The sequence below is a fragment of the Palaemon carinicauda genome, chromosome 2, assembly GCF_036898095.1.
Source record: "Palaemon carinicauda isolate YSFRI2023 chromosome 2, ASM3689809v2, whole genome shotgun sequence".
NCBI lineage: Eukaryota > Metazoa > Arthropoda > Malacostraca > Decapoda > Palaemonidae > Palaemon > Palaemon carinicauda.
In genome coordinates, this window is record NC_090726.1 from 35,118,486 (window position 1) to 35,132,638 (window position 14,153).

Consider the following 14,153-nt stretch of genomic DNA (forward strand, 5'->3'; position numbering starts at 1 on the left):
AGTTGTTCGAGATCGCAAGGGACCTCCTCATTTGGTCAAAAGATCGAAAGCTTTCGCTGGTAACGAGGTTCATTCAGGGCGATATGAATGTCATGGCAGATCGCCTCAGCCGGAAGGGTCAGGTCATCCCCACAGAGTGGACCCTTCACAAGAATGTTTGCAGCAGACTATGGGCCCTGTGGGGTCAGCCAACCATAGATCTATTCGCTACCTCGATGACCAAGAGGCTCCCGATGTATTGTTCTCCGATTCCAGACCCAGCAGCAGTTCACGTGGATGCCTTTCTGCTGGATTGGTCCCATCTCGACCTGTATGCGTTCCCGCCGTTCAAGATTGTCAACAGGGTACTTCAGAAGTTCGCCTCTCACAAAGGGACACGGCTGACATTGGTTGCTCCCCTCTGGCCCGCGAGAGAATGGTTCACCGAGGTACTGCAATGGCTAGTCGACGTTCCCAGGACTCTTCCTCTAAGAGTGGACCTTCTGCGTCAACCTCACGTAAAGAAGGTACACCCAAACCTCCACGCTCTTCGTCTGACTGCCTTCAGACTATCGAAAGACTCTCAAGAGCTAGAGGCTTTTCGAAGGAGGCAGCCAGAGCGATTGCCAGAGCAAGGAGGACATCCACTCTCAGAGTCTATCAGTCTAAATGGGAAGTCTTCCGAAGCTGGTGCAAGGCGAATGCAGTTTCCTCAACCAGTACCACTGTAACCCAGATTGCTGACTTCCTGTTACATCTAAGGAACGTAAGATCCCTATCAGCTCCTACGATCAAGGGTTACAGAAGTATGTTGGCAGCGGTTTTCCGCCACAGAGGCTTGGATCTTTCCACCAACAAAGATCTACAGGACCTCCTTAGGTCTTTTGAGACCTCAAAGGAACGTCGGTTGTCCACACCAGGCTGGAATCTAGACGTGGTTTTAAGGTTCCTAATGTCATCAAGATTTGAACCGCTCCAATCAGCCTCTTTTAAGGACCTCACTTTAAAAACTCTTTTCCTCGTGTGCTTAGCAACAGCTAAAAGAGTTAGTGAGATCCACGCCTTCAGCAGGAACATAGGTTTTACATCTGAAACGGCTACATGTTCCTTGCAGCTCGGTTTTTTGGCTAAAAACGAGCTTCCTTCCCGTCCTTGGCCTAAGTCGTTCGAGATCCCAAGCCTGTCCAACTTGGTGGGGAACGAACTAGAGAGAGTACTTTGCCCAGTAAGAGCTCTTAGGTACTATTTAAGAAGGTCAAAGCCATTACGAGGACAATCAGAAGCTTTATGGTGTGCTATCAAGAAGCCTACTCTACCGATGTCTAAGAACGCAGTTTCTTACTACATCAGGCTTCTGATTAGAGAGGCACATTCTCATCTGAAGGAAGAAGACCTTGCTTTGCTGAAGGTAAGGACACATGAAGTGAGAGCTGTTGCTACTTCAGTGGCCTTCAAACAGAACCGTTCTCTGCAGAGTGTTATGGATGCAACCTATTGGAGAAGCAAGTCAGTGTTCGCATCATTCTATCTCAAAGATGTCCAGTCTCTTTACGAGAACTGCTACACCCTGGGACCATTCGTAGCAGCGAGTGCAGTAGTAGGTGAGGGCTCAGCCACTACATTCCCATAATCCCATAACCTTTTTAATCTTTCTCTTGAATACTTTTTATTGTTGTTATTTGGGTTGTACGGAAGGCTAAGAAGCCTTCCGCATCCTGGTTGATTTGGCGGGTGGTCAAATTCTTTCTTGAGAAGCGCCGAGATTAAAGGTTGTGATGAGGTCCTTTAGTATGGGTTGCAGCCCTTTATACTTCAGCACCTAGGAGTCGTTCAGCATCCTAAGAGGACCGCTAGGCTCAGTAAGGAAGACGTACTTAAAAAAGGCAGAGTAATAGTTCAAGTCGACTTCCTTACCAGGTACTTATTTATTTTATGTTTGTTATTTTGAATAACTGATAAAATGAAATACGGGATACTTAGCTTCTTTTGTTAACATGTATGCTGGTCTTCACCCACCACCCTGGGTGTGAATCAGCTACATGATCATCGGGTAAGATTAATATTGAAAAATGTTATTTTCATTAGTAAAATGAATTTTTGAATATACTTACCCGATGATCATGAATTTAAGAACCCGCCCTTCCTCCCCATAGAGAACCAGTGGACCGAGGAGAAAATTGAGTTCTTGTTGACAAGAAGTACTTGAGTACCTACTCACAGATGGCGCTGTTGTGTACACCCCCACCTGGATAGCGATCGCTGGCGTATCCCGACCGTAGATTTCTGTCGGGCAACGGAGTTGACAGCTACATGATCATCGGGTAAGTATATTCAAAAATTTATTTTACTAATGAAAATAACATTTTCATGGAAACATAACTAGGACCAAAAAACATATGAAAGATATGAATATATAAGAAGGAAATGAAACTATAAAAATATATCGGTATATACTGTAAATCCTATGAGATAGCTGTGTTGTATCCGTTAAATGTTGTATGATAAAACTGCTGTAGCCCTAGGATATACTGGACATGGAAAATTGTCTAATTCATAGTGTCGATGCAATGTTAAATCTTTTTCTTTGTATTAGTAGATTTTTTTCACGGTTTCTTCACAGATTTGTTCCATATTAACGGTTAGTTCAATATGGCAGGATGATTCCAGTAACATTTAACTTTGTTTTTCTACCTATGCCATATTATTTTTAGACAAGCCTATCACATATGTGAATGACTCTTTAATTATTCGTCTCAAATCCTAAATTTCCCAAGTTTGGTTAGCTATTTTAAACAACTACTAGGGCAGCATTTTCAAAGTTCCCAGTTAGACTGATTTTGTTTCTCAATATTTTAACTCAACAGTTGATTTTCACTCACTCATCTAGAACAGCCCTAAGATATCATAATCTTGCAGAACAGATTACAAGTTTTTTCTCTTGCAGAGTTCCTTTCCTGAGTATGATGCATCATTTATAAGTAGAATCACCTTTCACTGGGCAAATGGAATGGTCTGGAGAGGTTACAAAAGCACTTTGAAAATGGATGATCTTTGGGAGCTTCCCACTCATGTCCGTACCATAAATTTAGACAAAGAGTGGGATATTGCATGGCAAACGGAGCTATCTGCTATTACGTAGGTATTACAGTATCTTATGTCTGTTCATTTGGAATACAGATGTAATATTTCTCATAGAATCTTAGCTTCAGGAATCTTGTTAGTGTAACAAAATCAGTTTATTATTTTCTTTTAATGTATTTACACTTTTTATATGCTCCAAAACCGTTTGGATTTTTTAAAATACAGTGAAACCTCAGGATACAAAAGTTTTGGTATATGAAAAACTCATTTACGAAACGACATAAAAAGTTTTTTCGCCTCGTATTACGAAAAAATATTCAGGATACAAAACTAAGTTCGTGCAGCCGCCAAAAATTTTAAAATTTGTGTGGCCACTGAAAATTTGAAAATTTGTGCGCTACACGTATGTTTAACTTTAAATTCCCCACCATCATCTGGTTCTACTATTGGTTCGCATTTCCTTAACCTTACCAGATGAAAGCAGACATGCAGTATATTTTAAGTTCTTAAGAGCTATCCTTATCACGTTTGATGGCACTTGGCCTTTTCTATGCAATTTATACGTAACTTTAAATTTTCTTTTCCTAAAGGCTGAAGCTAAAATCTTAAGAATGGAACCAATGCAACTAAGTAACATCTTGTTTAAAAGATATATTCAACTTTGTCAAGTTATTGTCATTTAGTTTTCAAGTATACAGTAATCTATAATATCCCTCTTTATAGTACAGTAAATAGATTTTTTAATGCATGCCTGATTATTATACTGTACTGTATAAGATAAATGATGATGACCCTTTTTATTGAATAAACAAACTTTCTTTGTTATCAATAACTTGAGGGTTTTTCAAAATTTTTCTAGATTATTCCAAACATAATTTTTTCCTTATTATGCATTGTTCACTGTGTTAGGTAGTACTTAAAAATTATGAATTAAATATATATATATATATATATATATATATATATATATATATATATATATATATATATATATATATATATATAGTCTTTGTACATTTACATATTAGCTATCCTGATAACCTTTGATTTATTTTTCAGGCAGAGAAAAATACCAGGAGACGATGTAACTGCTCTACCCAAAGTATCCGTATTACATGTATTACTAAGGTTGTTCTTTTTACCATTCTTTCTGGCAACACTCCTCTATGTAGCGTCAGAGGTAATGGTTTTTGCTACTCCTCGACTTCTAAGGTAATGTCATGTATGTTGTAGAAATTGAAAGTTTTCTGAGGTTATTCTCTTATTCAGTACAGTCAGACCTCTTCAATTGAAGTTCTTAGGTAACACAGATACTCGCAAATACCATAAATCTGCAAAAAAATATGGGTAGCTTACCGGTTATGTTGTAAAGAGATTTGGCTATCCCGCAAAGAGAGACAAAGTGGCAAGGTTTAAAGGTTTAAAGGCCACTCATGAATGGCAGAGGCAAGGGACTGTGACATTGCCCTATCAAGCAGGACAGTGCCCTAGAAACTGACCATATATATACATATGATCAGTGCCCAAACCCCCTCTCCACCCAAGCTAAGACCAAGGAGGGGCAGGCAATGGCTGCTGATGACTCGGCAGATAGACTTATAGGCTCCCCCAAACCCCCCATCCTTAGCTCACAAGGCCAGAACGTTACCAATTAGGCCACCACAAGTAAAACAAGAATGCTGTGAAACTCACTAATCATAGGAGAGTGGATGTATCTAGAAGACTGCAAAATAACTGATTTATTCATTAAATTATATTGCAGATCTCCTTAGTGAACGAACAAATCGGCCAAATGCAAATACAGTACTGTACAGAACAGTACTGAGGTCTGATTGTACTGTATGTCATTTAGATTTATATTGGGCCAGTAAATAGAATATTTGAATATTGGTTATTTCTGGAATTACTCTATGCTAATATATATGATTGTTAAAATAGTTTTTGATTGAGCATAGGTAAGAAGTTCGTGTGTGAATTAAAGGCTCATTGATACAGGTTATTAATTACCGTACTTTAAATGTAAAAGTAGCATTAATTATTTATGGTACACAGTTTTTTTTTTCAAAGTCACATTGAGCTAGAGAATATTACTGTTTAATTTTATGGTTATTAAAATATCTTCTTTTCAAGTAACATTTTATCTATACTGTATTTTGTGATGATCAGTACTGTTGCACCTGTGTATATTGAATATTGTATTGTAATTATTGTTTCATCATCTTTATCTCCAGTGCCCTGATAAATTATACAACCGATGACAGTGAACCAACTTGGCATGGATACTTTTATGCTTTGCTCCTCATGTTAATCACACTTTTAACAACTTTCGTTAAGAACATTTTCTATTACATTGACCAAACTTTGGGGACGCAGTTAAGGTCTACCATCATGTCTGCTGTTTACCGTAAAGTAAGTGTAACTTTTTTGTATTACCTTTGATTTGTTATTATTTTTAATCTGGTGTACCCTGCCATTATTATTGAAGATATTTTAAGGAATGGGTATCCTTAAATTCAACCACATTGATGTTACAGCATATTGCGTACCATCCTTTTCCACACTATTTAGGTAATCATCTTGGTTTTGACTGTAGAATGTATAATTATGTATATCATGTTCTCTTCAAACAATACACTGTACTGTTGGTATTAATTGATGGTGTTTGCAGCATCCTTCACTTGCATTCTAGGCATCTATGTAACCTTTCTTTCTGCTTCATTTCTTCCATCTTGCTGTCCAACCCCTTTTTGATTTTAACTTCATAATGCAGCTATGAATGACCTCCCAGGCCCCAGTGCAGGACTAAAGTGCCCAAACTCAAAAATCCAATGTATATCTCATTGTAGACCATTATTGTATACATTATCTTAATTCATTTTCTTCAAATAAACTATTACTGCTGTTTCAATGTAGTTTTAGACTATGGAGATACAATACGAGTTACAAAAGGCTTGCCTTGGGGATTTGTTTGAATGAGGATTGAAAATAAAGCAAGGCAGTGTTATTGAAGAGAGAGAACTAAATGAGGAGATCCCATGTGAACGGGTAAGAATTAAAAGGCTCAAAGCATTGCAAAGGGCTGCTGCAAAGCACATTTAGTACTCTACTGTGGGCCATGCTGGGTTCACAGACATGGGGATTAACAAATAAATCTGGCATCAACTGAAAACCTTTCTTTTTGACAATTTAAAGAAGACTTTTTTACCTTTTAGTATCTCTCCCTCATATAGCTTTTACTAATATCTTTTAGTTTACCAGATACCAAAATTAATAATGGCGCAATCAAATCCTACTGAGAATATGTGTATACCTCAGCTAAAACAACAATAATCTGCCATCCTTTTATGTTTAGTCGTGGAAGCTTGATTGCTTTATGCTTTTGGTTGTAAAGAATTTCTTTTTGATTTAGGATACTGCTGATTAATATGGTAAATTTGTTGAAGGTTCCTGTAAAAGGAAAATCTAGACCTATATTCCCTTGATCCTTTAAATAAGTGGTAATGATTAGAATTTCTTTGGCAGACACTGCAGTTTTAGCCCTTTTTCTTCCCTTTACAATTTTATCAATAAACTCTATACATAAATAAAGTCTTTGACCAAATAGAAAGGAATTTATAAACAAAAATATATTGGATACTTAATAATGTATAACCCTTTTTTATCTTAGTACTAATATGTTTTTGCAGAAGTTACACTAATATTTCATATTTCCATCATCAACTGCACTTATTTATTTACTACAAGATAAAGATATAACAACCAAAGTTTTATTTTCTAATAACCCCACATGAAAAAACAATTATACTGTGTACTTGATCTGAATGCAAGTCATAAGTTAGAGAGCTCAACAGACAAAAATAGTTTAACTTCCATGTGATTCCATCCATATTTTTTAAAGGGTAATATTTACAGACTTAAGATCAGCTTAACAAGTGACTTAAGAAGATAATAGTAAAATACCTCAAAATATTTTGTTTCACAAACCTCACTGACATTGCCTTTTAGCCCCTTAGATCTGGGACTGTGGAGAAAGTGTTTTATCTACCTGACATTTAAGAATTTAACAATAGTAGTCCTTTTTATTTAAGAAAGTTTCTACCAGTGTTTTGCAAGTAATTGTTGTAATATACAGCACATGTGATATTTCCTTACATACCTCTTGCTGGACTTGTCTGAATAGTAGAGCTCCCACTTATGAACCTTCTTTGCAAATAGATATTAGATATGCTGCAGTTAGCAACAATAATGCTTATTTAGATTTTAGAAAATATACAGTAATTCAATCATTTGTACACTGTATATACAGTATATTCATTATAGGGAAGGTTACCTTTTTTGTACAAGCAATATATTTTCAGGCCTTGGTGTTGTCAAATAGTGCTCGAAGAGAGTCTACAGTTGGAGAAATTGTAAATCTTATGTCGATCGATTCCCAGCGTTTAAGTGACACACTGCTGTACATAAACCTTGCCTGGGGTGCACCTATTGTAATAAGTATAGCCCTCTATGAGCTCTGGCAGTTATTAGGTAACTATGTTTGTTTTGAGATAATGTATTTGATTACTATTCTAAATAGATGTGTAGTGACATAAAGAGTTTAAGTTTACATTATCATTGAAGTAATTTAACAAAGCCAGTTACATTTGCTCAGTTTACTCAAAATATTTTTCCTCATTTGTGAAACAATAATTAGGAAAATTTAAATTTGCTGTTACTACTTTCATACCTAGGGATATATCCTTGTACAGTAAAAATTTATTTGACTTTCTACTTTCCCGAGAAGTCTTTGATATTACGCCAACTTCAATATGTATCATAGATAATCTTAATGTTGTTTTTCTTTTTTAGGTCCATCTGTGCTAGCAGGAGTTGCTGTTCTTATACTTTTAATCCCCATAAACAGTGTAGTAGCCAACAAAATAAAGATTCTTCAAACATCTCAAATGCAATTTAAGGACAGGAGAATAAAGTTACTAAATGAAATCATAAATGGTATTAAGGTCAGAATTTACTTTTGCAAAACTGTCGTTACTCCGTAGTTATTTATTATGATTTAGTTATAGTTTAGTTATTTATTATTGTGTTCTAGCTTATGCTATTTTCTAAGGTTATTGAAATATTTTATAACCCAATGAAACTGATATTTATAGAAAATAGGTAAATATAAGTTTATATTAATTTCCTAGACTTTAAAAACTTGGTAGAGTACAGTAGTCTTGAATTTTTGTTCACAATTATTTACCTTAGATGTCAGGATGCCAGAAAACTTTAAATCAATCAATCACAAATATTTATGTATTTTCCAGGCTCTAAAATTATATGCTTGGGAGGGATCATTTGCTAAACAAGTTGAAGTAATTAGAAAAGAAGAAATAAGTGTATTGAGAAAGTCTGCATATTTTCAAGCCTTTGCAAGTTTTGTGTGGTTGGCAACTCCATATTTGGTAAGCTTAATTTTTGTGTGTAAAATTCTGCAAAGCAGACTAGAATTTCTTTAAAAGTCCTTCATCCATGTATTGTAATTAAATTATCTTGTGTAATATGTACCTCTTTTTACTTGAAAAAAGTGGAAGTAATAATTTAACCTTTGGATACCGTTGTTTGAGTAATGTTCTTTTGACATCTAATTGTAATATTCATCTTGCTGTTATTTTTACTCTAGTTATAAATTCATCTACAATGTCATCAAGAATGTTTTGCGGTGTCTTTCCTAAATCCATTACGAAACATTCATCCTTTCCTATGTCATCTCATAAGTAAGAGTCTGTCTTAAGTTCTCTCTTTTAAATTGAGTATTATACTGGTCTTTTACATTATAATTTTCCAATTATGAAGGCAAGATATTTTATTTGTCTTATTCTGAGGAAGGTAGCATCATACATTTTAGGGCTTGTCAACATTGCTATTAGACATAACATGAAATTTTAGTTTGCCTTCAGCTTTATAACGTACATCTTATACATGTTGGCAACGTTGTACTCTTTCATGCTTGTAAAAATGAACAAATATTGTGAGATTCTAGTTTGCCTTCAGCTTTATATGTACAAACTCATATACTATATGGAAGTTTTATCATCTTGCAAACCAACAGCATTAAAGATGTGTTTAAAGATCGTAAACTTTTGCTTAGGGTGAGCACTCAACCCTGAAAAGAGTCCTCACTCTAAACATTTGTTTCTTTCCAAATTTAATATGCTTGTAGTAACACAGTTCATCTTTGGTAAAATTTTCATAAAAACTCCATACAAAATTTTCTGCATAATTTTGCTAACAATCAGATACATAAAAGAAGAAATCATAGCAGTAGGTGAAAATTGAAATTATAATTGCCAAATTGTATTTTTGTTCCTACAGGTAGCGCTGGCATCTTTTGCCACTTTTGTATTGGTATCGGAGGATAATGTATTGGATGCAAAGACAGCATTTGTGGCCATTTCTCTTTTCAACATAATGAGGATGCCCATCACTCAGTTGCCTGCTACAATTGCCCAGGCAATTCAGGTAATTTGGATTATTGTCGTACTGTACCGTTAGCCTGTTTTTGTCTTCAAGTACAGTACTGTATATTTTTCAATATTAATCTTACCCGATGATCATGTAGCTGTCAACTCTGTTGCCCGACAGAAATCTACGGTCGGGATACGCCAGCGATCGCTATACAGGTGGGGGTGTACACAACAGCGCCATCTGTGAGCAGGTACTCAAGTACTTCTTGTCAACAAGAACTCAATTTTTCCTCTGTCGTGCCACCGGCTAGACCTACTGGGATACGCTGTTGATTCTGGAGTTATTGCTCACGATTTGGTGATGTATTTGCTCTAGAGTTTAGCCTTCGCTATTCAGGAAGCTTTATCTTTAGCTTAGCAAGCTTTTGGAATTAATTTGAATTAATTATGGTGACGAAGAGAGTATGGACTCTCTTTCACTTTTAAATGGCCGACCCTTCCCTTAGACGGAAGTGTTGGTGTCGAAGAGAGTATAGACTCTCTTTCACTTTTTATTTTATATCTCTCCGCCATTTATAGGCCTCTTCGATTAACTTTCCTTAATAAAAAAAAAAAAAAAATATGCGACCTTTCCTAATAGTAGGCGGTCCTTACTTGGAACCGAAGTTAATTAACATTGAGCTCGTCATATCGTTTTTCCTGTTAAGAATTTATGCTATTTTAATTTAATGTTTTTGAAAGAATTTCTTTGATAAGTCTCGTACTGTTTTCAAAGTTGAACTAACGTTTTGTTTAGTCTCCGCAGTTGTTGACGTTCAGAACGTTCAACTTGCGCTCTATCGTTACGATAGAGAGAGAGTATTCACGGTTTCACGTTGCAGTAAGAGTAAACCGATTCTAGCGTTTCGTTCATTCTTTCTTAGCTTAAATGGTTTTAATTCTAATAAAGGAGCTTTTTATTTGGGAAACCTTTCAGTTTTTTTTTTTCCTTTAACAAATAATATGTTTTAACGATATATATAATTGGGCTCATCTCTCAGGTTCTAAGTCAAGAGAGAGAGAGAGAGATAGAGACGGAGGGAGAGAGAGGAGGATAAACGTTTCGTTCAAGCGGGTAACGTTGTTCTCGTTTTTTTGCTCTTCTCCCTAGTCGATAGAGGGGAAGAAGGTAAAACGTTTCTAGAGTTTTATTCTTGTTCCCAGGCTTTATGCGGTGAGAGATTTTAAACGTAGTTTATTTGATCTAGTGTTTAGTCTCTTTTCCAGCCACTGAATTCTTTATCTTTCATTATGTTTTTCTGTTACATTGTAATACTGTTTTCGCAATTACTACCTTTTAATGAAGGATAGGATTGCGTGTTTCAGGTACAAACCACTTAAAGTTTCTAGTTCAGTGAAATAAGTGCAAACAGAAAATCAAAAGTGATAAAGTGATATGCGCAAAGTGTTACAGTGTTGCGTTCGAGGGTTCGTCTGTTCGTGCCAGTGGTTCACCTAGTCTGGGACCTCTTACAAGCTCCCAAGCCCAGGGGAGAAGTAATGTCGAAGGACTTATGGGTTCTTCAGGCCTTGATCGACGAACAGACGTTTCCCTCTGTGGTTTCGGGTGTATCTACACACGTTGCCGACGTGATCACCCCACCCACACAAAGACGAGAGAGCCCATTTATTCCTCGTCTGCGGAAGAGGTTTCTCGCAGAAACCATGGACCAAATCTTGCAGCTTTTAAGTGCAAGTCGGTCCCTTCCGCGCAAGTCCAACGGCCTAGGTGTAGCCACTGGGTCAGTTCGGACTCGCTGCAGTACGACAACTGCACACCTCCTAAGAGAGGCTAGGTGGTACCGCAACAGGCAGTAACTCCGTCTGTTGCCGCACCAGCTGTTTTAGACCCTCAGTCACAACGGACAGTAGCTCCGTTTGTTGTTGTCTTTCATAGACCCTAGTGGTCCATGCTGCAGACTTTACAGTCTCAGCTTGCTCCTTCATACAGGAGTATCATGCTGGAAGGTTGACAATGCAGCCTGTTTACCTACAACCCGCCGAGGTTGTGCGCTCAGCAGATACTGCGGCTGCCTGCTCCCACACCACACCTGTGAGAGCTCCTCCACCGATGCGCAGTCCTCACTGCCAGACGCATGTTCTTGCTACACCATCTGCTAACATGCGTGAGCTGCCGCATCAGGAGTTGCCGGGTTCCAGCACTATGCGGCATTCTCCTCAGCCCATGCAGCATGCTCTGCAGACCTTACAGCATGCTCCGCATACCATGCAGCATGAGCCGCATTCCATGCAGCATGAGCCTCATACCATGCAGCATGAGCCTCATCCCATGCAGCATGAGCCTCATTCCATGCAGCATGAGCCTCATCCCATGCAGCATGAGCCGCATGCCATGCAGCATGAGCCGCATACCATGCAGCATGAGCCGCATCCCATGCAGCATGAGCCGCATACCATGCAGCATGAGCCGCATGCCTTACCTCATGCTCTGCATACCATACCGCATGCTCTGCATACCTTACAGCATGCTCTGCATACCTTACAGCATGCTCTGCATTCCTTACAGCATGCTCTGCATACCTTACAGCATGCTCTGCATACCTTACAGCATGCTCTGCATACCTTACAGCATGCTCTGCATACCATACCGCATGCTCCTCAACCCACCGCAGCCCCTCCCACGCACCAGCACTCTGCTTTTGTTGTTGCCAGCTCCCACACTCCGACTGCGGAGAAGGTTGACGATGCACCCGTGGGCCTACACCTCCCACGGTTGTGCGCCCGGCATGGCTTCATGCTCTCACACTCTTGTTGTGAGAGCTCCTCCACCCATGCACAGTCAACCCTGCCAGATGTTTGATGACTCCCACACACAGAGCACTCCGTTGCCGTGCGGGAGCTACCACAAGCTGCCGTGTTTTGACACGGTGTGTCAGCCTCCGCAACACACTGTGGTTACCGCCACTCGCCAGCAGCAAACTAGTCAGGCAGGAGTTGAGGCTTCCCCACACATCTTTGGTTGTTGCCAAATCACAAACTGTCATGCAGTTACATGACGTTGCCTTCTGGTCTGCTACTTATACACCAGTGCTGTATGTCCTCACGCTCCTGTTGTGGTTGACAGTTCAGTTTTTGACAGTTCACAGACTGTCAAGCAGTTTCATAACGTTGCCTTCTGGTCTGCTGCTTTTGCACCAGTGAAACCCTCACTGAGAGAACTTAGCTTTTCTCGGATATGGTTCCTGTAGATGAGAAAGTGCTGTTCTCCCTCCTTCTGATATTCCCTTGAGGACTCTGTCATTTGGAGAGGAGCCTTAAGCTGCTTAGCCTCCTATGGACTTTTATTTAAGCATGACATGCTTCCAGGGAGGGTAAATGGTTCCGCTTCAGTCGCTAACCCCGTCGGTTGCCACACCTGCTCCCATAGACCTTGAGCTTTGTTGCAAGACATGCAGTCCAAGCTTAGTCCTTGATAGAGGATTTCTTTTTACGGAGTCAGTGTGTCACTGGGAAGACGTTCAACAACCAGCAGAGGTGACTTGTTGTGACGCGGTGCGGCAACCTCAGCAACCCGATAAAGAGTTGTCTGTAATACCCAGACAGTCTAGACAGTTTCGGGTTGTCGCTGTACTTCCTCGCTTCCCCATGGTTGACAGTTCACAGACTGTGCAGCAGTACCATGATCTTGTGTCCGGCTCCATCAGACGACTGGCTTTTAAGAGCTCCCACAAGTCGTCGCTGTCTGGAGAATCTCAGATGGACTATGGAGCTGACCAAGGAACTGGGCCTCCTGGTCAATTTAGAGAAGTCCCAGCTCGTCCCATCCCAGACCTTTGTCTACCTGGGTATGGAGATTCAGAGTCGAGTTTTTCGGGCTTTTCCGTCGGCCCCAAGGATCAACCAAGCCCTAGAATGCATCCAGAGCATGCTGAGAAGGAATCGATGCTCAGTCAGGCAGTGGATGAGTCTAACAGGGACACTTTCATCGCTGGCTCTGTTCATCGAGTTAGGGAGACTCCACCTCCGCCCCCTTCAGTATCATATAGCTGCTCACTGGATAAAGGACATGACGCTAGAGAAGGTCTCAGTTCCTGTTTCCGAAGAGATGAGGTCTACTCTAACGTGGTGGAAGAACAGCTTTCTTCTCAAGGAAGGTCTACCTTTGGCTGTTCAGAACCCCGACCGCCGTCTCTTCTCGGACGCATCAGACACGGGCTGGGGTGCGACATTGGACGGACAGGAATGCTCGGGAACATGGAATCAGGAGCAAAGGACACTTCACATCAATTGCAAGGAGTTGTTGGCGGTTCATCTGGCCTTGATAAACTTCAAGTCCCTCCAGCTAAACAAGGTGGTGGAGGTGGACTCCGACAACACCACAGCCTTGGCTTACATCTCCAAGCAGGGAGGGACTCATTCGAGGAAGTTGTTCTAGATCGCAAGGGACCTCCTCATCTGGTCAAAAGATCGAAAGCTCACGCTGGGAACGAGGTTCATTCAGGGCGATATGATTGTCATGGCAGATCGCCTCAGCCGGAAGGGTCAGGTCAGCCAACCATAGATCTGTTCGCTTCCTCGATGACCTAGAGGCTCCCGTTGTATTGTTCTCCGATTCCAGACCCAGCAGCAGTTCACGTGGATGCTTTT

General features: G+C 39.7%; 1 protein-coding gene across 2 annotated transcripts in view; it reads left to right on the forward strand.

Annotated features, from left to right (window-relative positions):
* Positions 1–14,153, forward strand: part of LOC137623778 (multidrug resistance-associated protein 1-like) — a 142,437-nt gene that overhangs the window by 79,614 nt on the left and 48,670 nt on the right. For both annotated transcript variants that reach the window (XM_068354603.1, XM_068354597.1), the window contains exons 7-13: positions 2,924–3,114; positions 4,120–4,272; positions 5,292–5,469; positions 7,419–7,587; positions 7,909–8,060; positions 8,367–8,504; positions 9,415–9,561. In XM_068354603.1, the coding sequence (XP_068210704.1) occupies positions 2,924–3,114; positions 4,120–4,272; positions 5,292–5,469; positions 7,419–7,587; positions 7,909–8,060; positions 8,367–8,504; positions 9,415–9,561 (1,128 nt within the window). The remainder of the gene's footprint in view (positions 1–2,923; positions 3,115–4,119; positions 4,273–5,291; positions 5,470–7,418; positions 7,588–7,908; positions 8,061–8,366; positions 8,505–9,414; positions 9,562–14,153) is intronic.